The sequence below is a fragment of the Aspergillus brasiliensis genome (assembly GCF_001889945.1).
Source record: "Aspergillus brasiliensis CBS 101740 unplaced genomic scaffold ASPBRscaffold_2, whole genome shotgun sequence".
NCBI classification, from domain to species: domain Eukaryota; kingdom Fungi; phylum Ascomycota; class Eurotiomycetes; order Eurotiales; family Aspergillaceae; genus Aspergillus; species Aspergillus brasiliensis.
This window is the reverse complement of record NW_027137443.1, coordinates 2,789,003-2,816,385: the sequence shown is the minus strand read 5'-3', so window position 1 is coordinate 2,816,385 and position 27,383 is coordinate 2,789,003. Positions and strand designations below refer to the sequence as shown.

General features: G+C 50.1%; 7 protein-coding genes across 7 annotated transcripts; 5 read left to right on the top strand and 2 right to left on the bottom strand.

The window, feature by feature from the left end:
• The first annotated feature begins 8,207 nt into the window (after window positions 1-8,207).
• Window positions 8,208-9,290, top strand: ASPBRDRAFT_204008 (uncharacterized protein). Its single transcript, XM_067621688.1, has 2 exons — window positions 8,208-8,233; window positions 8,338-9,290. The coding sequence occupies exon 2, from the start codon at window positions 8,569-8,571 to the stop codon at window positions 8,935-8,937; it is 369 nt and encodes a 122-aa protein (XP_067483630.1). The 5' UTR covers window positions 8,208-8,233; window positions 8,338-8,568; the 3' UTR covers window positions 8,938-9,290.
• On the bottom strand, window positions 8,318-8,807 carry ASPBRDRAFT_38831 (uncharacterized protein). The gene has a single exon (XM_067624017.1). The coding sequence runs from the start codon at window positions 8,533-8,535 to the stop codon at window positions 8,323-8,325; it is 213 nt and encodes a 70-aa protein (XP_067483631.1). The 5' UTR covers window positions 8,536-8,807; the 3' UTR covers window positions 8,318-8,322.
• A 4,578-nt stretch (window positions 9,291-13,868) lies between the features above and the next one.
• ASPBRDRAFT_117305 (C2H2-type zinc finger protein) lies at window positions 13,869-15,152 on the top strand (the record flags this gene model as incomplete). Its single annotated transcript, XM_067617077.1, has 1 exon — window positions 13,869-15,152. The coding sequence occupies one exon, from the start codon at window positions 13,869-13,871 to the stop codon at window positions 15,150-15,152; it is 1,284 nt and encodes a 427-aa protein (XP_067483629.1).
• Window positions 15,153-17,252: 2,100 nt separating this feature from the next.
• ASPBRDRAFT_38826 (uncharacterized protein) lies at window positions 17,253-18,500 on the top strand. The gene has a single exon (XM_067624016.1). It carries the CDS (start codon window positions 17,467-17,469, stop codon window positions 18,109-18,111), a length of 645 nt encoding a protein of 214 aa, XP_067483628.1. The 5' UTR covers window positions 17,253-17,466; the 3' UTR covers window positions 18,112-18,500.
• A 547-nt stretch (window positions 18,501-19,047) lies between these two features.
• Window positions 19,048-20,297, top strand: ASPBRDRAFT_38825 (U6 snRNA-associated Sm-like protein LSm1). The gene is made up of 4 exons (XM_067624015.1): window positions 19,048-19,267; window positions 19,348-19,416; window positions 19,491-19,606; window positions 19,694-20,297. Exons 1-4 carry the CDS (start codon window positions 19,102-19,104, stop codon window positions 19,865-19,867), a joined length of 525 nt encoding a protein of 174 aa, XP_067483627.1. The 5' UTR covers window positions 19,048-19,101; the 3' UTR covers window positions 19,868-20,297.
• A 396-nt stretch (window positions 20,298-20,693) lies between these two features.
• Window positions 20,694-24,702, top strand: ASPBRDRAFT_116860 (mRNA-binding protein RRP12; the record flags this gene model as incomplete). Its single annotated transcript, XM_067617022.1, has 3 exons — window positions 20,694-20,756; window positions 20,873-22,783; window positions 22,837-24,702. 3 exons carry the CDS (start codon window positions 20,694-20,696, stop codon window positions 24,700-24,702), a joined length of 3,840 nt encoding a protein of 1,279 aa, XP_067483626.1.
• A 1,572-nt stretch (window positions 24,703-26,274) lies between these two features.
• ASPBRDRAFT_81032 (uncharacterized protein) lies at window positions 26,275-27,096 on the bottom strand (the record flags this gene model as incomplete). Its single annotated transcript, XM_067629488.1, has 2 exons — window positions 26,275-26,766; window positions 26,836-27,096. Coding segments are annotated over 2 exons (753 nt in total), but the record flags the coding sequence as incomplete, so codon positions are not given.
• Window positions 27,097-27,383: the final 287 nt, after the last annotated feature.

Sequence of the window (27,383 nt, the reverse complement as noted above, 5' to 3'; positions counted from 1 at the left end):
GTTGTCTATGCCGCCAACTGTGGGGTACAAAAGCTGCTTCTGCCTTAATATGATGGCAAAGCACAGTTCCCTCAAGAAGCATGGAGTAACTAGATGGTGTCAGCATCCATAAGGACTGGACTCATGGTTACTAGACTACACCCTCAGTATCAACCCGGACATGGCTGTTACCTGATTCGAAAGCAGCGGAGTCCCAGCGAGACCGCGACAGTCAGCTACTATCACCAAGAGCATGGAAAGAAGAAGGTGGATTGGCTCGGTCGTCTGTTATCTAGACCCCTCCTCCCACCACCGCAACCACATTAGGGTCCTAGCCCAGCCAGGCAGCAAAGACACAGCTTCAGCTGAAAGAAGCGCCCTGCAAGACCCGACGTCATGGGCGTAGTCTGAGCGCCCGTGACCAGGGGCGTGACAGGACTGTACCCCTGAGTTAAAGCTATAGGACTAGAACGATTCCATGCCTATCAAGCTGCGCCATGGGCAGATTCGGTCGTTCGAGACAATCATCCCAGCGTCCAATCGGATGGCATCATGGCTACTGATTATGGCAACACGGGTGCCTGCTGCCCCGTGTTTTTGTTGTGATTCTTGTTATCTCACACCATCCTTTTTTTCCCCCCGTAGCGCTTATGAGCTCAAGGTAGTAGTTACTAGCAGTAGTTGGTAGGTGTTGGTTGGTGAGCTGTGCTCGAACGAGGGCAAAATACCCCGGCACGTGTCCGGATATGCCGAAATGAGACACCCTGACCTAGATGAATTATACTCCATACTAACACTAATGGTAAACCGAGGATGAAATCGAAGGCTAGTGAGAGTCATGATAGGGTGGGAGAACCCCTTTGGGGAGAGGGGATAGAAATATTCCGCCTATCAACTGAACGGATTCGACGGAATATCATTTATCACCCCAAGCAGGGATGCCATCGGGATTTGACACGGCTGTGCCTGGGGTATCTGTCAGGGTTTCACCTCCGTCCGGAGTAAGTCAATAACGACCCCAACCACGTGACAGCTGAATCCGGCGGTTAAGGACTAAAGTAGCCCGATTAGTGATACCACTAACAACTCCGTACAACTATGGGGGTGTGGTCTGACAGTTCTGCCTTTGGGGGAGGAGGGGGATCCACCCTCGCACAATTCTGGCACATAACTAACAACGGCATTACCCTGGAAAGGCCAAAAGATAGCCCCAATGGCTGGGACCGGGTTGGGCACACATCTCTTAGTTTTTAGGAAACCCTTTCTTGTGAGTCAAGATGGGAACATCCGGCTGAAAAATTCTGCTCACCGCTATATCCCTGGGAGGCCCCAGTTTTGCAGAAGCGAGAAACTCTAGATGACAGACTATACAGAGTAGCCAGGGGCGGATTGGAATAAAATAATGCTACTAGAAGCCATACTTGAAAACTTTAACAACATGATAAGCATTAGACCGATAGACAGGGCAAACATTCTACCGGAAAGGTAAAAATGCCGACATACGGAGGGAAAAATGGAAAAACGATGGGGCTACCGGGGTATTGGCCACAGCACGGCTCCAGAATAGTTACATGATTGCCTGGAACAGTAACCGGATTGATGCGACCCTTAAGGGAGGAGAGGAGTATTGTCCTCCGTCCACCGGTAACAACTAACAACCCCCCAGAAATTCAGGGCTAGTGGGAGGAAGCCGCCAGTCAGGACGGCTCAGACCACCACGGGATTCGGGACAGACTCGGCAAGACCAGGACTCGGGATGGAGTGGACATGCCGATGGATGGGAAAATTGCCTCAGCCGGGGGAGGGAAAGAGGGAGGGGGAAGGGGTGGTTGGTGGAGGGTGTAAAAAAAAAAATTCGTTTAACTAGTGTACTACTCCGTAGTTAGTTAGGTAGGAGGCATCTATCTACTAACTACTAAGGTACGGAGTACCAAGCTCCTTGAGGAGGAGGACGGTCGTCAGTCTTGTCACAAGAGGAAAGAAGGGAAAGAATGGCAGGGCAGGAAAAAGCGCCTAACCGCAAAGGTACCTTCACCGAGGTACCCTTTTCGGGGCTGCCCGTGGCTCCGGCCCATCTGGAGAGAGTGAGGAGGGGGGCAAGTTAGGTAAGAAATTTCTCCGCAATTCGCCCTGATAAACTTATCCAGCCAGCCCCCGTTTAAGTCGCAAGACGGGCCCCAGAGGGGAAGAATGCCCGGAATTCTCCCGAAATCATCCGATCACCGTATCATTCTTGCAGGTTCGGTCCCGGAACTTGTTCGTAAATTGTTCTGGATTTGAGGACGGTGAGTGGTGCCTTGGTTGGTGTTTTTTTGAATCTCTTTTCTTTTTACGCGAAAAATTTTCACGAGTGGTTCCCTCTAATCCAGTCAAATTGTCACATGTTGTATACGGAGTAGAGAGGGAGACCAAAAAAAAATCGTCCCCTAAATGGACCCAGTCCCAGTAAACCAGGGGAGAGACTGGAAAATAATAACAGTGCACGCCCGCCCCAACAAAGCGAAGCGGAAAGAAAATAGTAGTGCCCTGACGTGGCAAAAGCTAGACTGGCTGAGCTGAGATGAGCTCAACTGCTGCTGCTGCTGCTGCTGCACCTACATAACTGTACGATATGATGATAGCAAGCAAGCAGAAGATTCATAGTCAGATTAGAACCCAATATTATCTAATACACCGGATCTCCGGTCCTTTCCCCCCTTCTCCGTAGTCCAGAACCCACACAACCCTCGTCCAGTGATGGTGTGTTACTGTGCTAGACTAGTTAGTCAACAGCCTGATCCAGTCCTCCAGACGCGGGAGATTGTCATCTAGAAACGCGGCAGTGCGCCGCCACTAAGGCAGGCCCATGTCTCGACTCCTGGATTAGCTGCAAATCATTCTCATGACGCAATCCCGGCCATCTTCCGTGACTCCTCTCTGTTCCTAACTTCCTCCGTCTGGTGTGATTTCTTTTTCCCTCCCCGTCATTCCCAATTTGGTATTTCCCTCACTGGTAGGCTTTTGTCTTCCTTAATAGGATTGCAAGGAATTTATGGTTTTATTTTACGGAGTACTTTACTATATGGTCAAAGGAGTAAATGCCTACTCCCAACGATGTTATCATTCATCCCCCTTTCCTTTGTCTTGGGTTTGTCTTGGCTATCTATCCTACCTAGGCATCAATCCCCGCTATCCCACCTTGTATCGAGGATTAACTAATATTTACTGGTGGGCGGTCCGGGGAAAACAACAATAATACATCAATACACTTTACTTTTTTATTACATGAATACATACTCCGTACAGTTCACTACTCTCAAACAAAACCTAGAAGTAGCTACATATGCCGTGCAGAAGTGAAGTTAAGTAACCTAGCTAAAACTGCAATCTGCAACTGCAGGCTAGAACTATGTCGAATGTCGATACATACCGTAGTTAGTTATCATGTGAAAGGGGTCATAGCCTAGCCTCTCTCTCTCCTCTTTTCCTCACCCCCGAAGATCGTCGTCATAGCTCGAGAAGGGGAGGAGAGAGGGGCAAGCAAGCAAGCAGCTACTACGGAGTAACTAGTTGATATTAATTTAATATATAGTATTAAGTCCGTGTGTGGGTGTGCCTTGTGTGTCTGCCTACGGTGGTACTCTTCACTCTATACTCCGTACAAAGAAGCGATAGACAAGAGTAAATATCAAATTGTAAATATAACATATATGGCATGGTTACTACCAAGATTACACCATCTCCTCACTGAATGGAGTGTCCAAGAGTCCTTATCTCAAACCATCATCATAACTATCTATTACATACCTTCCTTCGGCCCCAAGCTTTTTCACCACCTACACTAGTACCTCACTAAGGTAAACTAGTCCAGGACCTGAGGGAGGGAGGAGCGCACCACTTGGGCAATGGGGTCAATCCTCATTAATATATTTACCGGTTTGGGGAAGCTACTAAGCAATCACTGAAGCTATAGAAGATACTAGTATCTTGAGCTTGGACTGGGCAGTGGTTGGTACCTAGTTATAATTATAGATAATAGTCCTACTAGTAAAGTAGTGAAGGATTTAAATTCAGGTACTGGCAATTTACCCGACCGAGTGATGGACTCCTTATCTAGCAAGCAAGAAAAGAAAACCACCACCTTATCTACTTCAGTATAGTCAGTTAGTAGTAGACTAGCTAGTAGTTAGATAGTATAGGTAAACTATAACCCAAAGGCTGAAAGGTGAAAAACGCCACACACACACACACACACCAGGGCGCCGGCGCCGGCGCTCGCCGTACCTTCCTCAAATCCCGCTTGCTTACAGGCGACGTGTCATCACAACACGAGATGCTCAACGAAGTAGCAGCATAGCGTAGTGTAGTGTACTCTGTAGTTGAGCTGAGCTAACGGCGCGACCGTTAGGAAAATTAAATAATAACAAAAATAATTACTCCGTACATACCCCGGCTTTTCTCCCCTCCCCTGTTTCTACTATTCTGTATTCTGCCTGCCTGCAACAGTCTAACTCGGCTAATTATTGGCCGATTAAATAGATATGAAGAAGTTACTGTGGAGTAAAAGAGGACTAGAATCCATGTCGAAGACGGGAGAGAGGGGAAAAGGGGGGGAAGAGGGGAGCAGGCATACGTGCAGAAACGGGCTGGATGGTGTGATCGGGGGGAGAAGGAAGGAAGGAAACAACATAAGGTTAGTTGTTTTACTGGTTAACGGTTGGTGGTTCGTTAGTTCCCTGGGGAGGGATAACTTCGGGGTAAATATCATTCATCTAGGAGTATACTCCGTACATATTTGGCCACTGGCTGGCTATACCCCGGTTAAAGACCGCAGTACGCGGCCGCAAAATGTGGTATCACGTAAGGAAAGAAGGAAGGACCTTTTGGGGATTGGATTGGATCGGGTTGGGTTGGGTTGGATTACCCGCGTGCGCGCGCGCTATCTGTCCAGGTCCCGTCCCTGTTTTCTTCTTTATGATACTCCGTAGTAGTAAGTAGTTGTAGTATTTCACAGCGAATGCCGTCAGATAAGAAACTCACATTTCTCTCTCTGGGGACCAATGACGAAAAGGAAAAACAACTGCTAAGGAAAAGACGTTGACAACCACACCACCACCCCAATACGACACATAACCCTCCATACAGTAACATGGCCGGTACCGTCTTTACTAAAGTAGAAGCGTCCGGATTCCGGAAGAGCGGCCCCGCATAACCTGGGGGCAGCGGCTGTGAAGCCTCTGAATCGGCGATATCACCGTGATACGGCCCCTATCATATGATTGGTCGAGACGCCCCCGTTCCAGAAGCTTGTGGATCTCCGGATCGCTGAACTTGGCGCCTTGTGGGGAGGGGGGCGCGCGCCTTCCTTGGGTGCGTGTGGTTAAGACCAGCTGGGCCGTGGGATTTACACCTCGACCGCAATCAGTGCCGGTCGTATGGTCACGGTGATACACACCAGCCGGACCTGGCAGGCTAGTAGCTAGCGACTTGGTAGGCAGCTCCTTCCCCCTTCCCAGCTCCGTGTCACACTAGATCATCTCAGTCTGCCTGATAAGCATTTCATGCACACCACACTTGGTCGTAGATTGATTAGCATCCACCCTTTTCGCTACGAGTAGTAATTGATTATCGGTTACCGTTCTCTTTTTTCCTGCTGACGGGGATTCTCATTGGCCAAGGGGTCTTCAATTGCTGGGTCCTTGGTACAGAACGAATGACTATGACCGAAAGTTAAGGAGTAGGAATCTGGAGATTCCCCAGAGTCTCCCTCCACCCCCGCACGTAGCCGCCAAGCATTCTGATGTCGCCTTCAGTTAGGTGTCGTGGTAGGAAGTAGTCATCCAAGGAAATCCTTCTTGGCTAGGGTCATCTGAAAAAGAGGTTGCAACCATCTGCATACCTCTCGCCTTTCTGCTCGGGTGACTCGTTGCCTTATCTCTCATGAGCCCTGAAAACGCCAGGGCGCAAACTCACTGTGTGGTTGGTCCTTTAGGGCTCTCTCCCTCCGCCCCAAGATCCAGTTCCGGGTACATCAGTTTGGTGACAAAGATCTACCCGGCGGCTTACCCGACTGGGGTTTTGACGAAATCAGGCTATCCGGGCTGGTAAGTAGTAAGTAGTATCATTGCTAACATTCCTGTCTCTACACGTCATGACTTGGAGTTGGTTGCCGTGGATATTAGTCCATCGCATCAGCATGAATGGCTGAGAAGAGTTTCCCCCCTTTCTGCGGAGATTAGTAGTGGGTAGGTAGCAAACTAGAATAACTTTTCTCCTCTGGAGCCCTTTTCTTGAGACGTAATCGAATTCTCATACAAGCGGTGTATTGATTCCCACTTTGCATGCAACCGGATCCCCGACCGACCATTGACGGGGAACTAGGGTTTAGAAATCAGACAAAAATGAGGTGACTGGTGAGTGAGTGACTGATGGGTGATCATGAGGAAGAAGAAGAAAATAGTAATCAGTAGAAGGCAACGCATGCAATGTATCATTGATATTGATAATAAGATCTGCCTCTTAAGCTTGGAGCGCCAGTCTGGTTGGCTCCCCCAGTGTTTGGTGGTAGTACGAGTATTTCCTCGTGAAACACTTACGATCCGCACGGCAAGGCAGACTAAGACTGACAGGCTGCGCAGCCTAAGTCTCATATTTGTCTTTTTCTGCGGCCCATGCGCTCACATGTAACTGCTGCGCTTCCTTCCTTCCTTCAGGCTCCCTGTCGACTAGTGGGCAGGGAGTGGGCTCCCAAAGCGTAGCATCTCGGCGGATGTGCAAGATTCCTGGTTATCCCATAGTAGTAATTTTCCAATGTTCCATTCACAGTTAGAGGGGTAGTTTCTTCCACATGTAGTAGAAACTATCAAACTAGATTGGGTGAAGGGGGGTTCCCATTATAAACTAGGTTCAAATATTTTTCTTTTCTATTTTTTCCTCTTTTTTTTGTGCAACGAAAGGAAGCCGGTGTGCATACGTGGGTCGGGTGTCTGACACCATACGATACCCCACATCAACAGATCAGGCAACGTCAGGGAAAAATAACATCGTGATCAATGAGCAGCCTCACTCTCACCTTCTCAGAAAGGTACAACTAGATGATCCCATCTGGACAGACGATCTGGGCTTGGCTTAATGCAGGGCCCCGAACATTCGTCTTCGAGGATTGGGAGCGATGTTGAACATCACCATGTAACCCAATGGGGAAACTCAGTAACGAGCGTGATAGGAAGTGATCATGATGCTAACAACGGATATTCAGTATCCGGGTCAGTCTGCTATGCTAGAGAGATATACTCCGTACTCCGCACCAGACTAGAGGATGATCCCAAGTCCCAATGAAAGCATCGACCATTCTCTGATGGGCGAGTGGGATAGACAATCGCCCATCGGATCGATAGGCGCTATAGGTGGGTGAGTTGTGGTTGGTAAAAAATGAAGCAAATTCTTATCTCACAGTGGGGTCCTGTTGACTACTGGCGGGTCATTACGGAGCACAATTCCCTTCTAAGCAGCAATTAAGCAGTGACTGCAACCGAGAACAGTTCCTGCGAAACGCAATCCTTTGCGGATAAACGGCTTCTAGGATATTGGCGCTTACGATGATCCTCGCTGAAGTCTGAACGTGACGGACAGTGGGGGGTCATTTTCTCCTACCAATCCCTGCCTTTCCTTCATTCTCATTGACTTTTTCGTCTTGACTCTCCCACTTCTTGGGTTTGCGGAGACGGTTGCCGCCGGTAGTTACCGTGGTAGTGACCCCCGTGACTCGCAGAATTTCTCATCAAGAACAAACAACTGCAGACGGGATGAGGGCAGAGAGGGTTGGTTATCTGCAACCGAGTGGTCAGTTAGGCTTGGCTAGGGTAGATCCGCGTCGTACTCCCTCCTAAAAGAGTAATCCAGAGCATATCATCGCGCCGTGGAGCCGAGCCAGTGACCGGACTCAGAGACAAGGATGGCCCTTTGCGGTTAGATGCCTTGCCAAATCTGAGAGTGTCGATCCCCGGCTGCGTTGATCGCGGGGAAGATCTTCCGTCTTTCGGAGTCGAAAAAGCGGAGGAGACAATGAACAATAGTCGCAAAGCGATGGATAAACGGGGTAAAGGGAACTCAAAAATTGCTTGCCACTGAGATACAGGTTTACGTGCTCGTTCTGCTGCTGATAACCGCGAGGACCCTGGGGATTCTACGGAGTCCTCTAGAATGGATCACCCCTTCTAGACTATCTATGGGGTCAGGCTTGTCGCGCCATGATCAGCGTCAGTCTGATTCAATAGTGCGTTGGGGCTTCATGCACAGCGGATGCGAGGAGACTGGAAAGAGCGAGAGATAGAAGAAGCCTTCTTTCCCTGGCACAAACTAGTACTAACAAACCATCAGCCATACAGTACGGAGGACGGAGTACATGGGCGCCAAATCAGGGCTGATTAGTGTTGTTGGTTGCCAAATATTACCAACCCTCGAAGCACTGGCCCGTGACAGCTCGTAAGGACTAACAAGAACGACAGGCAGATAGATAAATACGGCTTTGGGAGTGGCCAGGGATCGAGGGTTCGTACAGCCACCACAGTGCCACATCGGGATAAAACTGAAAGGTCTCCTTTGTTGTGGATGGGGGTGGTGCCATGCCAGGCTGGCCAGGATTGCGGGAATAATCCGAACCCCCAATTAAACGGCAAGGAGGGATTCCATTTCCATCGCGATCAGGCAGTGAGTGTGGGAGGTGGTATCCGAACAAATGAAGGTTACCTTCTCCCCCTCCTTATCCGGGATAATATTAGTAGTAGCAATGATAATAATGTAAAAAGAAAAAGAAATAATAAACCTAATAACAATGATAATAATAACACTCGATGCGGAACGTACGTGGCTCCGGCTAGTTGGGGTGGTTACGTACAGGGCAGCGGTACCTGCGTGCCAACCTCATTCTTCTCTTTCCCCATTTGTCCCACCATCCCAAGTCTGGAGATGGTGGGGTGATTGCTGGGCGCCCCTTCTTTTTTGGGATTCACAGACCGGCAAAGTGCCGGCAATCGGTCCGGCACCAGGTGTGTGTGTGCGTGCGGTATCATGGTATGTGTTTGACCAGACAGGAGGTCTCCAACCCACACACGAAATTTTCTGTGCAATACACATTATCATTCAGTAAAGATAAGAGAAAGAGTCAGGAGTCTGTCCATAAAGAAAAAAAAAAAGTCAACCCAAGAGAGAATACAGTGTGTGGTGTAGATATTCGAGTGTCTGCGGGGATGACGCCGGATCCTCTCTCAAATTCTAGGCGGAGAAGAACATGTCCCATGCACCTCCTGGTATCTGCAGCGGGCGGCACCTGCTCAATGAATGATCACTTGTATATGGTTTCTGCGTGTATAGTAGTAGTAGTAGTAGCTTAGTACTTTTGTTCTTTTCCTTATCTGAAGAATCTAATTAGTCACTCTCCCCTCCTTTCATTTCTGGTGATCGGCCAGGTCGCGACGCCTTCCTCTCTGATCCCGCCGTGCCGGGGAAACTCTCCAGGCTCCTAACAAACGAACCATTCAAGGTCACGATCCGATATCCGCTGATCGCAAAAGGGCCGTCAGCCGAGTCTAGCCTATCAGAGCTGGCAGCAAAACCACGATATCGCCCTGGTGGGGGTTTCATCCGGCGGGTTCCTCCCCCTTGGTCAGGGTTCGAGATAACAGCATCGCATCGCCCTCGATTCTCGCGGGTGACAACAATGTGGGCTGGAGGTGCCCATGGAGGTGGCATGTGTTACACCCTGCCCGGATACATGACCCTGCTGCATCCTATCCGATGACAATGCCCAGCTGGAACCTTGAATCCTTCATAGTTGACATTCAATTTCCAAGAATGGAACGAGCTGCTATCTATCTATCTAACTAACTAACTAACTACTAACTGTCTATCTTTCTGAATCTACCAGTCCCCGGTCGGCGCGGACCCCTCGGGGTTGGAGGGTGAGTACCTGTGATCTGATCTGCCACTAAGTGGCCTGTTCTGACGGCTTGATGCATATTTCCCGCTTCCTTCGATTTCCCTTCAAACAATATTCCCAGCTCGGAAGTTCCGCATACTGTAGTAGGCTAGTAGCACTTTTAGTGAGCTTCCTCAAATCCAAGTCCACTAACTAGTCAACTAATATGTATGTTGTCATTCACCACCTGTGGCATACAATCTATTCCTCTCGACCCTTGCATGCCCGTAGATAAGGATGCCGCAAGACCCCCAAAGGAGGAATTTCTCCAGAAAATAAATCAAAATATGAGAGCATATTTTAAACCCAAATACGGATTATGGGATCCTATTTTGAGCCTGGAAGCGATGGTGAGCGCATGAAGGGCTGTCCGTGAAGCCCTTGGCTGGCTGGACTTGCCGAGACCGTATCTTTCTTTATCCCGATGACGCCTGGGCCTTTTTTTCTGCTCGGGTTAGATAGCACCGTGCAATTCAGCCAACAATGTCATCGGTCGATTAATTTAATATACAGCACAGACTCCACAGCCGGTGGCAAAATCTCCGCATGGAGATTTCCCCATCTGAACCCGAAAGAGCCATACTGCGTAGATAAGTATCTAGTATCTGTCTGGGGAGGATATAGTACATTCCGGGCGCAGGCAGAGCTATTGTTGTGGACCTGGGGATAATGCGGAGTTCAATTTCCGAGCTTACCGGAGCCCTCGTTTTCTCCAACTAGTTACTCACTTACGGTCTTGCCTTTACCCCCTTTTTTCTCATTTGGGCGGCTCCCAGTTATCTCTCATGATGGAGACGTGGGTGTCTGACACTGATGAAACACGATGCAGGGCGGCGCGTCCTCTCAAGTGGTGAAGATTCTTGTTAAGCGCTAGTCCAGGGGTTGCGTATGGACGATTCTTCTCGGTATACACTACCCAGTTGGACAACTATACACTAATGGTGAATAACCCCTGGGGGCGCTTGAAAGGGGGTCCTAGCAGTGCCGGTTAAATAGGAATGGAAATATATTCGGGATTTACGGCTCTAAAAGCCGGGATTATTATGCGATCGTGGTGCCAACAGTGATCCCTCTCGAGTTGTCCTTGATACAGACCTAGTACCTACATACTTAGGCAGGTACCTTCTTAGCTGGCCTTTTCCCACGTAGCTTTGCCTAGCCGCGGAGGGATGCCATCCAGAGATGACACGGTCGAGTCATCATCGTGTTTTGGGAGGTACAATTTGCTATCCGGACGCAGCCCAGCTGAGTTTCGCCTCGTCTTGCGCCTCGCCCCCCCTTTTTGGAGGGAAGTGTTGTTGTTGGCGGAGCCAATGATTCGTCTGAGTCATGAGGCTGATGCAATGCTGTCCTTCCCCCACAAACTGTGAATCCCCGACTGCGGTCAGTCTGCCCTCACCCGCAACAGGCTGGACGTCATCCCGGCTCTTTTTCGTGTGCTCCAGTCCATCCAGTGGTTTTCCGTCAGCAGCCTCATTTAGGTACACAGTCGGAGGTACGCAAACTAGGTTGAAATAGCATATGAGAGTACTCCATAGATAACTCGGCCCATGGGGATGATGATGTATTGGATCTCGCCCATCGTATGACTTTTGGGTCAGCGCAACGGTCTGCCCTACCAGGTCTTTCGCTTTGCATTGTCTATGATCACCGCTCCCGTCACCTCGAGTCACTTGGGAACTCTCATTCGACGTGAGTTCGTTTCCCCTGCTGGTTATCTACTTCTCTCAGTACCCAACCACTGCTGGATGATGGTCGATCAGCTGGTCTGGACTGGGCGGTCCTGAAGATCTTGTCGAACAAATCTTTCCCCGGTAATGCCCCAGACAGGTTGGGGAAAATACATACACACGCAGGAGGGCCAGAAAAACAAACCACGAAAATCAAATAAGATCGAAAAGAAAGAAATATCGAGCAAATCATAAATCACAACCAGAAATGAGTCTTGCATCCGCGAGCACATCATCACCTCATACCTCCATCATCGACAATTATCGAAATGGCATCATTCTAGGGATTCCTTTCGTATGCGCCTGCTGCCGCTTCTCTTCCCCCCCTCCCCTTCTGAAGTAGATTCTTTCACCTCCGCTTGACCGTATCACGCTTTCGGTCGAGATCAATACACCATAATTACCTACCGCCTAGATAACTTCACACACCCCCACTGGTGATCATGATGATTCGGATTCCTCCCGTGCAAATGATCGATGGCTAGTGAGCATAAACAATCAAGTTAAAGTAGGGTAGCTATCACATGGGTGATTTTGATTTCTTGGAAAATACCTACCTCTTAGCCTCGCATTATCCGACCGGCGAGACAAATCGCGTAATCAACCGCGCTTGGTCACCACCGGAGTGAACATCATACAGACCCCGATGGGGAAACTAGACTATCTACGCGGTCGCCTATCGAGAAGGATTGTCCAGATCATCCGCGATAGCCGGTGCGTAGTCTGAGACCGGGTTGCTGTTGATGTTCGTGTTCGTGATAGGGATTCTTACCACCACCACCACCAAACCCCAATACTAGTACTGTGTACAGGGTACACACTTACACCCACACACAACACCTAACAAGTAACAACAACCCCAGAAGACCCTCTTGGCCTTACAGCTTTACCTTACCGACACCCAGCAATACGGGGCACGCACTTCTCCAGACCACACAGCCACTTCTGCAGTTCCAGTTTCTACTCCGTAATCCCTCTTGACTCTAGTCCGCCCCACATTCTTTTTTTTTTTCTTAACACGCCATACCTGTTTTGACACCCTCTCTTCCCGGTCAGTCATAGTGGAATTTTTCTAACACACCGTGCGTGGCCCGAAAACCAGACGGAAGAAGCCCCGAGATAGGCAACTGATGGAGACACCCGTTGCACGATTGAAGGACTTTGAAGACAATATCTTCATCAAAGAATACAGAAACTGAGTGTAAGAGCGGTAGATTCCAGCACTCATATAATCGTCTATAGAGGCACGAAAATTATAAAAAGGACAAGAAGAGTATGAAATAAATCCAAAGCACTGCGTTTCATCTGACTGGGAAAGCTGACTGACCGGTTTGAAGCCCCAAGAAAGCAAAGCAGCCGATCTGGTTCAAGCACGTTCTTTTTCCCTTTCCTGCTTTTTTTGCCCCCCCGATATTCATCCCCACACAAAGTACATAGTCTTTTCTTTTTTCGAGTTTTTTATTTTCCTTTTTTTTTTATTTTAATCATTTTTTCCCTTTTCATCGATTTTTTTTTATCCATCTTTTTTACATTTTTTTCAATTTTCAATTTTCTTTTTTCTTTTCTTTTTTTTTTTTCTTCGCGTTCCCATTCTGCTCTCCGATTCCGATAAACCCACCCCCTCTACGAGTCGCCCTCTTTTCCCTCCCCTCCCCCGAATTCCGTTTCCTTCTTCTTCCCCTCCATTCCTCATCTTTTCGCCTTTCCCGAATTCTTCTCTTCTTATATCTTCGTCTCCCCAGATCATCTTCTCCAGGTTTTTCTTCCTCCCTCCTCTTTTCGAGACCATTTGTTCAACATCACCCTTGTCGGCTCGCTACTCATACCCCCGGGGTCCATTTCCGATTCCGGTACACCCAACAACTTATCATAACTACCACATTCCGTATCCCTTCAATAATTGAAAAGGGAATTTGTCGTTATTATCAGCCCTTGGTTGAATTCACAATCGAATACCGCCTTGCCCTGGTTCGTCATCAGGGCCCTGTGATCCTCACTACCCTTGCGGTCTTCCTCCTATCATCTCTCCTTGCCAAGGTTAGGTCTGGGGTGCTAGCGGGTGGTGATCGACTGGCCGATATAGCTACCCCTGGTCGCGACGTGCATCACTATCGCCTCGGCTTCTCATCCCTTCCGAACGTGTCCTTTTTAAACCCGGCTCTGTCCTACCTTTTTACCCTCGTCGGTCTTGGGACAAGCTTCACATGCCGTCGCCGGCCTCTTCAGTAGATTTCTCAAATCTGCTGAACCCTCAAAGCAATTCCACTGATTCCACCCCTTCCACCCCTGTGGACAGCTCCAAGACCCCTTCTACTCCGTCCAGTACACAGTCGAACTCCAACATGGCGTCGTCTGTGAGCCTACTTCCGCCGCTCATGAAGGGTGCCCGGCCTGCGACCGAAGAAGTGCGTCAGGATCTTCCCCGCCCGTACAAGTGCCCTCTCTGCGATCGCGCGTTCCACCGTCTGGAGCACCAGACAAGGCATATCCGCACGCATACGGGTGAAAAGCCGCACGCCTGCCAATTTCCCGGCTGCACGAAGCGCTTCAGTCGTTCTGATGAGCTTACGCGCCACTCGCGAATTCACAACAACCCTAATTCGAGGCGCAGCAACAAGGCTCAGCATCTGGCTGCGGCCGCTGCAGCCGCTGCAGGTCAGGACAACGCCATGGCCAACAACGCCAGCGCTATGATGCCTCCTCCCAGCAAGCCCATGACCCGGTCGGCCCCTGTGTCGCAGGTCGGCTCCCCCGACATCTCTCCCCCTCACTCCTTCTCCAACTACGCCAATCACATGCGATCGAACTTGGGCCCTTACGCTCGCAATAGCGAGCGGGCATCGTCGGGCATGGACATCAACCTCCTGGCGACTGCGGCGTCGCAGGTGGAACGCGACGAACACTTCAGCTTCCATGCAGGGCCACGCAATCACCATCTGTTCAGCTCGCGCCACCACGGAAGTGGTCGTCTGCCCTCTTTGTCTGCTTATGCGATCACACACAACATGAGCCGGTCGCATTCACATGAAGACGACGATGGTTACTCGCACCGCGTGAAACGTTCAAGACCCAACTCTCCCAACTCGACTGCTCCTTCTTCTCCCACCTTCTCCCACGACTCCCTTTCACCCACTCCCGACCACACCCCCTTGGCTACTCCCGCTCACTCGCCGCGGTTGAGACCCCTGGGCTCCAGCGATCTGCATTTGCCGTCTATCCGTCATTTGTCGCTCCACCACACACCAGCTCTTGCTCCGATGGAACCACAACCGGAAGGTCCCAACTACTACAGTCCTTCCCAGGGTCATCATGGTCCCAGCATCTCGGACATCATGTCTAAACCGGATGGAACGCAGCGCAAGCTGCCAGTCCCTCAGGTGCCCAAGGTTGCCGTTCAGGATATGTTAAATCCAGGTAGCGGATTCTCGTCGGTCACATCGTCGACCGCGAATTCCGTTGCCGGTGGCGACCTGGCAGAACGTTTCTAGTTCGAACATTCTTCAGCCACACGTTGGTTTGTGTAAAAATTGGGTTCAAAAATCAGCAGTTCTTTCATGTGCGCTACGACCGAATAGACTTGTGCATTTACAAAGGTTCATGGGCATCATTGGTGTCGGGTGATTGGGTGGTTTTTCTTTCCTCAGCTCTTCTATTGGATTCTTTTTCATCATTTTCCTCCACTACTACTTTTTTTTTGTTGCAAGGCGTCTCTACTGATAGATGGACGGGATATCCTGTGAATTTGTTATTTTTGTCCCCTTCTTCTGATCCTTGCTTTTTTTTCTTCTTAAACCAAATACTTTTTTTTCCCCCACAGACTTCCTCTGGAACCTCTCCTTCTCTTCCCTAAACCTATACCAAGCGAAATTGCTCATCAGCTCTTGTGTTTCTTTATCTCTCTTCTCTTCTGAGGCTTCAGACCTTCATATATCAAATTTATGTGTCGAAACACCACATTGGTTCCCTTTACTCTCTTATTTTCCCTATAAGAAGACATTCCATTCCAACATGTGATTATAGACCTCGAGCAGGATGAGGGGTGTCGCTAAAGAAACCCAAATAAGATTTAACTGGAACATACCATCTACGGAGTACTTGTAAATCCCAACTAGTAGCCAATCAGATCCCAACGACATAGTAAGAGTATTACAAAATACTTGGGACGAGTCCACCCCGGATGCCACTACTGTGGGTAGATATTAATTAAAAAGGATGGACCATTCCCCCCAAAGTCGGAGTCGGCACCCTGTGGGGGAACGGAACTGAGTATGAAAAAAAAAGGAAAATAAACTGGATCCCACTTATCTACTACTCCCTGTCCAAGCTGAGTGCCGATCGTCAGTCAGTCATTACTTGCGAAATCTTGCGCATGATCCCTCCCCAGCAGGGTCAGCAGTCAGTCAGTCAGTCAGTCAGCCAGGACCTTCTAGCCTAGCCCAATTTCCGGGTTCAGGTTATCTCAGCTCCTAGCCACAAAGTTAGATTCATGATTGATAGTTAGATAGATCTTAGCAAGTTATGGGGAATTGATTGGGCTTGTGATGCCGAACTTCCGGATCCTCCAGTTGCCTCGGGGTGGTTAATGTATGCATTGGTTTTACTGTATACATCATCAGTAATATGATAGATACTTTGTAGATTTCGTTCCTTTTGGCTTATCGGCGTGGTCCGATGCAGGGATGTTTGTGGGGGCTGCCTGAACTGATTAGTTACTTGCTGCAATTGCGTCAGATAGAATTAGTCTAGGTCGTGAAATGATGCCATCGGTCCATTTCATCCCTTGATACCTCGGTCAGTGATGGATACTAGATACTAGACTATGTAGATAGTGCTGAGGATGGGGGAGGGAAGTGGTGAGCTGTTCCGAGTGGTCAGTCAGTCAGTCAGTCGATTTGCCCAGTTGCAGATGTTACTAAATATGTTAGTTGAAATGTAGGTTGAAGAAAAGAGAAGAGAAGGGCAGAAGAGTAAAAAAGAAAAAAAAAGCAAATAAGCCAAGCAAGCGGGTGGATGTCGTGGAGGCATGTCGCTGGTCTTATCCACGGAATGGTATTCGCACACTCCACAACCAGAGTAGATACATAGTACTCCGGAGTAGTCTACTAGTAGTTGATTGTGATTTGTTTGATTTGACTGCTCACCGAAGCGACTAATCATCATCGTCGACGGGCTTTTCCGGGATTCAGTCTGCCATCTCCTCCATCCTTCGTCCATCATCGCTACTTTTCCCTTTTTTTCCCTCTTCCCCGCCATGTGCCCTCTGGAGCCTCAAACCCACCATGGCCGTCGCTGAACCGCCCTCCACCTTCTCTTCCCTGGCAAGGTTGGTCGCTGTGTGATGCTCTGGATTATCCACCGGTGCTTCCTCGCTGAATGACTATGTCTGGCTTATTTTGATACCATCGGAGAATATAAAAAAAAGAAGGTAATGAAAATGGCCTCTTTCCCCTCATCGCGGAATCATGCTTCACCCCGTTTCCCCCATCTTCCCCCCCGCTTCTCAAGCAGGGAAATGGTGACAAGCTTTCACGGCCATGACTGGCTCTGTGTCTTCCCTCAGCTGCACACAGACTAAGCATGTGGGAAACAGGCTCTTCTCGACCACTTTCTCGAACGGGATCGCTCTTTTCGTGGTTGCCCATCTCGCGGCGCTTCTGGCGTGCCTCGGCGGTGATCAGGACCTTGGTTTAGTTTCAGCTGTGCGCGCACCTGAATTTTCAGCCCTCCGGAGAGTAGAGAGGGAAAGGGTAAGCTCTAAATTCTATAGAGTCAATATTGGAGGTGTCGTCTTGGAAAACGAAAATGCCACCGTCAACAGCTGTCCCCTCTTTATCGAACGACACAGCCTCGACTCCTGCATCCTCATCAAGCGCATCCTTGGACACAAGATGGGCATCGGGGCTCGCAGGTCATGAGATCCTCGAGGACGATGGGACCGGGGCCCTCATCGTCCCGGCTCACACTGACCACCGCGCCACCCCCTATACCTATATCTGTTTGTTTCATATTCTTGACTGTCATATCACGTTTGACAATGCCGAGGACTGGAGACTCCATGTCTTCAGTCACTTTCGCACACACGAGCCCCCCAAGACAGCGCGCTGTCCCTTATGTCCTGGGGAACGGTTTAACGATACCGCTGAAACGAGAGCGTGGGATGCTATGCTCGACCACGTGGATGTGGTCCACTATCAGCAGGGGCAGACTCTGGCTGGCAGTCGGCCCGACTTTGAATTGATGCAGTACCTGTATGGCTTGAGAATTATCAGTGTAGATCAGTTCAAAGTGATGCAGCTCCCGCCGCCGCCCTCGAGCCCTGCGTACCATCAATCGCAGGAACCCGTTCGTGCAAGCATCGGATCCTCCGATGAGCCCTACTGTGCGCCGTATAGTCGGCGACGCGAAGAAAGAATGCGTAATCAGCATCGAGGGGTTAGCGTCGCTTGACAGGCTGCATTTACGCTAGTTAGTCTGCTTTCAAACCTGCGTGGGCTTGCGGTTCTTCACTTTATTTCAACTAGGCTCATTGCTATATCCCCTTCTGGCATGTCGTTTATAAGGTTTCGAGTCGTGTATTATCAGCGATCGCATGAAAAGCAACCAATTTGATATTATGAGGGATGACATTGACTATGGTGGAATGTTATGTTGGAATGTTACAAAAAGCAGTTGATATTTACCTTCAAAACATGTCCATTACCCTAATTCTGTGTCATGATCAATTCTAGCATAGCGCCTCTTAGCAGTTATACGGCAACAATCAGTCATCAGTTCGGTGAAGAGTGGGATACATTGCTTGTTTCTCCATTCGGACGTTATTTCCTTATACTATGTCCCTTGATCATAATAAGTTTGTCGCACGTAATAGTAGTGGTAGTAGGCGAGGATTTATACTCCGACTCGTTGCTTAGTTAGAAGCGATACTATGAGGATATCAGTATTGCAACTGTCGCATCGTTCCTTCCCTTTCAAGACCCAGGTGAGAACACAGATCTAGTATATAAGGTTCTCTGACCTGCAAAAAATCTCTACCCATTCCAATGGAGCAAAATCATCGAACATTCTCTCTCAGATTAAATTGCTTATCGTGAGCCGAGACACTGTATACTGCCACCATCACCGGTATTCCACCATAGGAAATGAGCAACAAGAGGAACTATGACACACGTTGCCCTAGCTCATAGATCAATTGTCAGGGAAATCATCACATCTTCTCACACCTTTTAGCGGTCACAGCAATCATAATAGTATCAACTATTGAAGGAACTTGTCGAGTCAGTTCAGCGACGGACTGAACTGAACGACCAGCAAACAAACAGAACAAACATCCACCAACCCGTCACTGACTTCCTTCGACCGGCCGCAGCAGCAATGCAATGGCTACCTGTCTTTCCACATCCACCGACCTTTGGCTTTATTCCCGCCTCCCAATTAAATATGGAACGCCTTCCAATGGGTGAAAGCCCTGCTGGTGCTCATCATGGCAATGCGCCGCAGGGCTTCCCCCCGCAGAACAACACGCTCGGACCCATGTCGCAAGGTCCCCCGCAATTACCGCCGCAGATGTTCACCACCGCTGCTCAGCTGTTGGATTTGACAGATAGTGTGTTATACCTCTTTATTTAGGCCCCGTGGGTCTATGCCACAAAAAAAAAATAGGCACAACCTGACAGTGGTCTCCAGAGAAGCTAGTGCTAGTCCTTCGAGACGGGCGGAAGTTGATCGGAGTTCTGAGAAGCTGGGATCAGTTCGGTATGCGCTGCGTGAATCATACCGATTGATGATATATAACTGATTGTGCAACCCCTGCTATGTGACTGCTGCAGCAAACCTCGTTCTTCAGGATACTATTGAACGTCTCTATGCCGGCAATCTCTACGCCGATATCCCGCGCGGTATATTCCTCGTTAGGGGTGAGAATGTTTTGCTTCTAGGTGAAATTGTACGCAAGACTTCCATGTCTCTTCTTCGCCACCATGTCTATGTTAGGTGTTGGCTAATTGGTGTGCCTTGCTTCTCCGATTTACAGGACCTCGACAAAGAAGACGATATTCCCCCTCATATCCAGCGCGCGCCAATCCAGGAAGTGTTTGAGTTGAAGAAGAAGGAAGATGGAGCTCGGAAGGTTGGCGACAAGAAGCGCCAAGGGAAGCTACAGACGCTGGGCTTTGAGCCGGAGCATAGCGGAGAGATACTGTTTTAGACACGATGTCTGCTTCAGTCTTTCTCCCTTTTCTACCTCTGTGCTAGATCTGTCGCGTCCCATCTAGGGAATCGTAGAGTGACACGAGACACTTGGTTGATGTGTGATGGGCTATGCGGCCTCAAGGCATCAGTTGGCACTTGGTCCGTTTGAAATGCCCTCCGGGACCGTTCGCCAGAGTCAGGCGGTGTCGTGGCTCAATATAGTGGCAGCGAAGTTGAAGGATCTGCTGCGAGTAAGTGTGCGATAGGAAGGGAGCTGTGTTTGCAAGAGAGGAAGAGAGGGAGCTCCACCGGAAGGCCAGTTGGAGCGAACAACAAGCTGACAGAATGGTCGACACAACGGGCTTGCGGATGGTCTCGGAGTAGATCCAAGCCTGTCTGCAGCAGAAAGAGAGTCTGATCAAGGCGTGTGTGTGAATGTATGGGTGGAGGCTACGCTTGACGATTGTCATGTCTGATTACGCTTTTTATAGTATTATTTTCCTTATTTCCTAGGCTACAACTTCTCCGAATCGGACCACCTGAGTGAGACATTGGCTACTCATACAGCAATCTATCAATTGTAGAGTCTATTGAGCTGGTTGATAGAGAAAGACCGTTGGATATAGACTAAGTTAGTACTGTTGACTGGTGTTATCGGGGGTTTATCGATAGAGCGCCGCCAAGAAAGCGCCGTACCTTTTTTTTCATCCGCCCAAAAAGATCCAGCCGGACCACAAAAAAATCTCCGCATCCACCACTTCTTCTCTCCTCTTCCTCCTCCCTAACTCCGTCCCAGGTTTCTGGATCTATTTCTCAACTGCCCGTCGGTTGATCGTCCCATCATGGCGACCCTGGCGGAGAAGCTTGAGAAGATCAAGTCTCCCAAGCTGCAGAATCAGCACCATGTAAGTCCCGTTGAATCCTCATTCCGCGGAGTCTCCCAGCCCACCGCAATATGAGGCCTATCTAGAATTTCCTTCTATCTCACCATGGTTTTACTGACGATCTTTCTCTTTCTTAGACGGCTGTGGTGCTGTCTGCAGTGGAAGACACTCTTCGCGATCAAAAGGCCGACTTTTCTCCCACCGCCTATTTTGCAGCGCTGCTTGCGCTGCTGTCCCAGTCGATCTCCGCTACTCAAGGCATCGTCAACAAGGATTTGGCAACCTCCGTCGTTTATCTTCTCGATCTCACTACCGCTTATGTCCCTGCCTCGATTCTCCGCGCCAAGTTCTCTCAGATCCTCACCAGTCTCGCCCCCGCCCTCTCCCTGCCAGAAGTTGATGCCCCGCTTCTTCGTCCCTCCATCGGCTGTCTCGAGTCGCTTCTGGTCGCCCAGGATGTTGCAGCCTGGAACCTTCCTCACACACAGATCGGCCCACGCCGTGCGATGGCTGGCCTGCTGAGTTTGGCCGTCGATCACCGTCCGAAGGTGCGGAAGCGTGCCCAGGACGCGTTGGTCAAGGTGCTCAAGTCGCCTCCTCCGAGTCCTTCCCTCGACCACCCGGCTGCCGATATGTGTGCGGAGACTGCTATGCGCACCTTGAGTGATAGCATCACGGCTGCAACCAAGTCCAAGCGCGGCCGTCATGATCCCAACGGCCGAGACACCCACGACCCCCTTGTCATCCACTCACTGCAACTGGTGAAGACGCTCGCGGTCGCATCCGGTGGTTGGCCTAGCAAGAAGATTGAGTCGCTGTGCGAGCTCTTGATGAACGCTTCTCGGTCCACAAACGAATTCATCACGATGGGTGCATTTGAGGTCTTCGAGGTGATCTTCTCCAGCATGGCCGATGAGTTTTCGTCCTCGAAGCTGCCCCGGCTCTTGGAGGCGATCACGGACTTGAAGCCCGCCCAGAACGATTCGCAGCTCCTGCCGCCGTGGATTGCTGTGCTGTCCCGTGGTTACGATGTTTCTGCTCAGACCAGCCCCGAGGATACGTTTGAGAAGCTGCCCGCTCTGTTCAACATGGTTTCCGGCTACTTGGCCTCGCCCTCAAGCAACATCCGTGTGTCGGCATCTGAATGTTTGGTCTCGTTCTTGGCCAACTGCGTTCCGAACAGCGTTATCATTGAGCCCTCCGTCTACGATGAGAAGACGCTCGAGAAGATTGCCAAGGCTGCTATGGATCTGCTTTCCCTCAAATACCAGGCAGCATGGCGGGAAGTGTTCAACGTGTGTGCGGCTCTGTTCGACAGCTTCAAGTGGCGCTCTAGCCCTTTCTTGGATGATATTGTTAAGACGGTCGGAGAGCTCCGCAGCAACGAGTCTTTCCAGGGAAAGAAAGAGGCGGACAACGTTCTTGGCAGCGCGATTGAGGCCATGGGCCCTGCTGCCGTTCTGGAAATCCTGCCCTTGAACATCATCGAGCAGAAGAATGGCCAGCCTGGTCGCGTATGGCTCCTGCCGGTTCTCCGCGACAATGTCACCAACACCGACCTTGCCCATTTCCGTTCCGAATTCGTCCCTCTAAGTGAAGCCTTGTACCAGAAGGTCATGGAGTTTAGCGCCAGAGAGAAGTCCGTTGAAGTGAAGATCTTCGAAACTCTCGTTCAGCAGACGTGGGCTATCCTTCCAGGCTACTGTGAGCTTCCTCTGGATCTCACCGAGTCTTTCGACCAGGGCTTCGCGGAGCTCCTCTCCAACGTTCTCTACAAGCAGACCGACCTGCGGGTGGATATTTGCAGAGCTTTGCAGAATCTGGTGGAGTCGAACCAGGCCATTCTGTCTGTTGAGACAGACGAGGATGATCTGATCCTCCAGCGCAGAATCACCAAGAAGGCAGCGCAGAAGAACCTTGCTCATCTTGCTGGTTTCGCCAGCAACTTGTTGGCGGTTCTGTTTAACGTGTACAGCCAAACTCTGCCGCACTACAGAGGCTACATTCTCCAGTGTATCAATGCTTATCTGAGCATCGCCCCCGAGAAGGTTGGTTCTTATTCCGATTTTCCAAATTGCAGTCATGCTAATGTTTTTTACAGGAGCTGAACGAAACGTTCGAGCGTGTCACCTCGATGTTGGAGTCGTCAGTGACTTCAGAGACCGAAGCAGCCAAGCAGGGCAATCAGCAGACTGGTTCTGGTGACAAGATGCCGCCTACATCGCACACTTTGATCGACCTGGTCATCGCCATGTCGATTTACTTGCCCCGCACCAGCTTCGCAAACCTGTTTGCCATGGCTGCGGCCATCCTCAACGGACAGACTGGTGATCAGCAGCTGATCAAGAAGGCATACAAGCTGATCCCCCGTCTGGCTCAGACGGAGACTGGAAGCGCCGCGCTCCGCGAGCGCAGTTCGGAGCTCCAGGCGCTAGTCCTGGGCACGGCGGATAAGACACCAGCATCTGCTCGCCGGGATCGTATGCTGGCGATCTACGAACTCGTCACCTACTTGCCGACTTCCGACCTGCACTTCATCCCATCCGTTCTCTCGGAAGTTGTCTTGGGCTGCAAGGAGAGCAATGAGAAGGCTCGGACAGCTTCGTTCGACCTGCTCATCCACCTGGCAAAGCGGACTACCGACGAAGAGAAGAATCCTGCCGGCACCAAGATTCGCAACTCCCTGGTGCCGCACATGCCCAACGATGCCCCTGATGCCCCCGCCACGATCGAGGAGTTCTTCACCATGGTGTCTGCCGGTCTGGCTGGTAGCTCTCCGCACATGGTTGCTGCCTCCGTCACAGCTTTGTCTCGGCTGTTCTTTGATTTCTACACTCAACTCCAACCTGCTGTCCGCTCGGACTTGGTGCAGACCGTGGAGTTGTTCCTGACCAGCAACAACCGTGAGATTGTCCGGTCCGTGCTGGGTTTCGTCAAGGTCGCCGTGGTTGTTCTTCCCGATGAAGATCTCCGTGCACGCCTCAACTCCCTGGTTCCAAACCTGATGGTCTGGAGCAAGGAGCACAAGGGTCGTCTCCGCAGCAAGGTCAAGGGTATCCTTGATCGTCTTATCCGACGCTTCGGTGCCGCTCCTATAGAGGAGCTGGTTGGTGAGGCCGACCGGAAGCTAGTGGTCAATATCCGGAAGCTGCGCGAGAGACGCAAGAAGAAGAAGAAGGAAGGCGAGCAGGATGGCGAGGACGACGATGAGGATGACGAGCCCGCCGGACAAGAAGAGAAGGGCGGCCGGTCCTACAGCAACGCCTTTGACAAGGCTGTTTACGACTCCGACCTCGACTCTGACGATGATGCCAGTGAGATTGATGTCGATGAAGAGGGTGTCACTCATGCGAGGGGCCGCAAGGGCAAGAGGTCCAACAAGCAGAGCGAGCAGTACATTCGTGAAATGTCCCCCGAGGACAATCCTCTTGATCTGCTCGCCCCCGATGCTCTGGCCAACATTTCCACCACCAAGCCTAGTGTCCGCTTCCTCAACACTGGCCCCGGCTCCCGGAAGAAGCGCAACGCGAAGGTCGATTCCGACGGCCGTCTCATCCTTGGCGGTGATGACGAGGATGTCGACATGTCCGCTGGCCTGGACAACAACGCTGGGGAGAGCGGTATCAACGCCTACGTGCAAGCCGTCAGTGGTCCCGACGCTGTCCGTCGCGGCCAACGTGGCAAGCTCAAGATGGCCCAGTCCCAGAAGAAGAAGTCCCACGGCGGTGATGATATGGACGTGGACGATGACAACGACAACAACGCCTCTGGTCCTTCCTCCCGGCCCGGCCCTGGTCGTCGTGGCCTAGGCATGCCCAAGACTCACGGTCCCAGCGGCGCCGGACGCATTCAGAAGCGCCAGCCCGTCCGTGGTCGCCCCGGCCGTGGCGGCGGTTTCCGTGGCAGTGGTTCTCGTGGAGGCGGTTTCCGTGGCGGCGGAGGCTTCCGTGGTGGCAACCGGAGATAAATCAATCGATTAACAGCACCTACCACATACCCCCAGTTGAACTGATCTGATATATCATCAATGAGTTCAAGTTCAGTCATACCTTTTTTTATTACACATACCAACCTCAAAAAGCATTATTTTAACGGCACTGGATACCGAATAGTCAATGAAAGTCTTTTTCGCAAAGTTTATCATGTCATGTATGGAGTATGACGAGACCCGTGTTTCTTTCCTCTTCCCATTTATGTTGTTTGCTTTGCCCCGTTTTGCTGTGAATACGTACATACATACGATACGATTGATCTGAACATTCCATTCCTTTCCTTCTTTCAATGCGGAGCAGAAAAGGTTAGTTTGCTCAGTTTCTATTTCAGTGTGAGGTAGTTTGTGCTGCTTTCTTTGTTCCTTTCCTTTAGGTGTATCTTCATATACCCTTCCTATTCTTTTATCTTTTACTGCTGCTACTGCTGCTATCAACGTTTTAGTATCTGTTCTTTGTTCCCAAATCGAGTTCAAGTTGTTGTGTAATGTTTCCTAATCCAAAGATTCACGTAATCAGTATATCTTCCATCAGTAGTAAGTAAAATGCCGTGCATATATATATATATATACATACCATCCGGATAGTACTTAAAAGGAAGAAACTGATGACATTCACAGAAGAACCCCGGTCACCACTAATTAAGACACAGTACCGACAAAGTCATGAACTATGCCAGGCAAGTATATCTTCGGGAATTCCCTACCTTCCCTCCCGAGCAGAAGATTACATAGTAAGGTGATACAAACTAACAAACGTTCCATCTGATCTGTCATATTTGTTTTTTTTTTTTTTCTTTTTTGCTTTTCTTTTTCCTTTTTTTCGTGTTCAAGTTTTCATGTAAGCGGGGCGGGGCATCTGCTCTCTTTTCTTTTCTTTTCTCCTCGCTTGTTGTCTTGACTTGTCTTATTCATCTACACCGTACTCTGCGTTTGGGATGGATATGCGGTGAGGTAAATCTCCAAGATCGAGCGGCTGCTACTCCATGATTGATCAGATACTAACTAACCAACTAACTAGTCGATGCTATCTGGAGAAGGATGAGGGAAACGAAGAAAACAACAAATTGTGGGTATCAATTCTCACTCGGTATGGTATGAGTACACGAAAAGGGAATAAGAACAAAGAAAAAAACATAAACAGAGGTGAGTTCTCTTCACCGGAAGACAGCTTTGATCCAACTCAACTCCTGGAATCCCTTCCTTCGCTTTCTGAGATTCATAATAGCAGTGTTCCCCCTCTACGATGGCCCGTGAGTCATGGGTGATAAGGATGATAAACTCCCCGCGCCGGCGACCAAATATCCCAACTCCGGAGGGAATCCTCAAAATCAGTCATGTGACTGACAACCAAAAAAAAAAAAAAAATCGATAAGAAAGAAAATGATGCTGAAATCGAAAAGAAATCTCGAAAGATGGCGCCTCAAGAAAAGCTCATTCCACATATCCCAAACGTTGGTATCATGCCGGCATCAAACAACAGGATTGACTTGATCAAAAGTGAATTTCATATCCACAAGGGGGACGATTCACACGGATACGCTAAGCGAGTGGCTTACGGGCTTTGCCAAGCCAGATCTGCCACCATCGGCAGACTCCGAGAACAGCTGCCCGGCCATCGTCTTTGCGCTCTGTGCCATCTGGATTGCCGAGAACCATGGCGAAGATCCAGAAAAAGGCCGCAATCCAGGCCAGGAGAGTTATGGCGATGGATAGGAACGGCGATAAAATGAGGACCACGAGCAGCCCTCCAATTGAATATGAGTCGATGTATTCTGGCACAAATGACCCCTCTGGGTCATAGATCGGCTGAGTCGACGACGATGACCTTGAAGAAGATTGTCGCAAACAGACTAATCGTTCATGGATATGCAACTGGGGAACCAGCAGACCACACAGCTGTGCCCGGAAGGACGTCGTCCGAAAGTATGGTATGCAGGCACAGATGCGAAATGGCGAGACAAGGAGGACAAAGAGCAGGCCGAAGATGGTGTATAACGATGCGCAGAAAGAGAATAAGGGGACGGGGAGGGAGAGTCGAAACTAGGGTCCAGTGCGGTTAGCTACGGCCCGAACAGCTAAGCACTCGGAAGGGAAATAGATGAAGCTCACCAGCATCAACAGCGCATCCGGCTCTACCTCCTCCGGGGCTAAGTCATCGTCATGAATCGCTCGTTTATGTACGCGGGATGCGCCATTGGGGGGATTATCTCCCGACATATATGACGAATGATCGGTCCAACTTCCACGAACGCGCCCTTCTTTGCGCCCGACTTCGCTTGTAACTGAAGCCCGCGATAATACGGAGCCGTTCTCGTGATAAGGCGAGGCAACCGACGCCTCTGGAGGCACGGAAGCCTGGCCCAAATCAGGATATAAGCGTTCCCCCGTCTGTGGAGCTTGATTTGATAGGCTATGCTGTCGTCGAGAATGTCGTTGAGGCTGCTGATATTCAGGGTGTGAGAAATGAAGGGAGTCGTCAAGATAGTGGAATTCCGATGGAGAGGAGTCCACCTCCGAATGAACGTGGTGAGATGATGGCGAGGACGACGATGGTGGCAGAAAGTGTGGGGGAGGAGGATGTGCAGCAGCAGCAGGCACAGTGGGTGTTGGGTTCGGAAAATAAGCTGTCACGAGGTGACTATCATCTTGACGGAGGG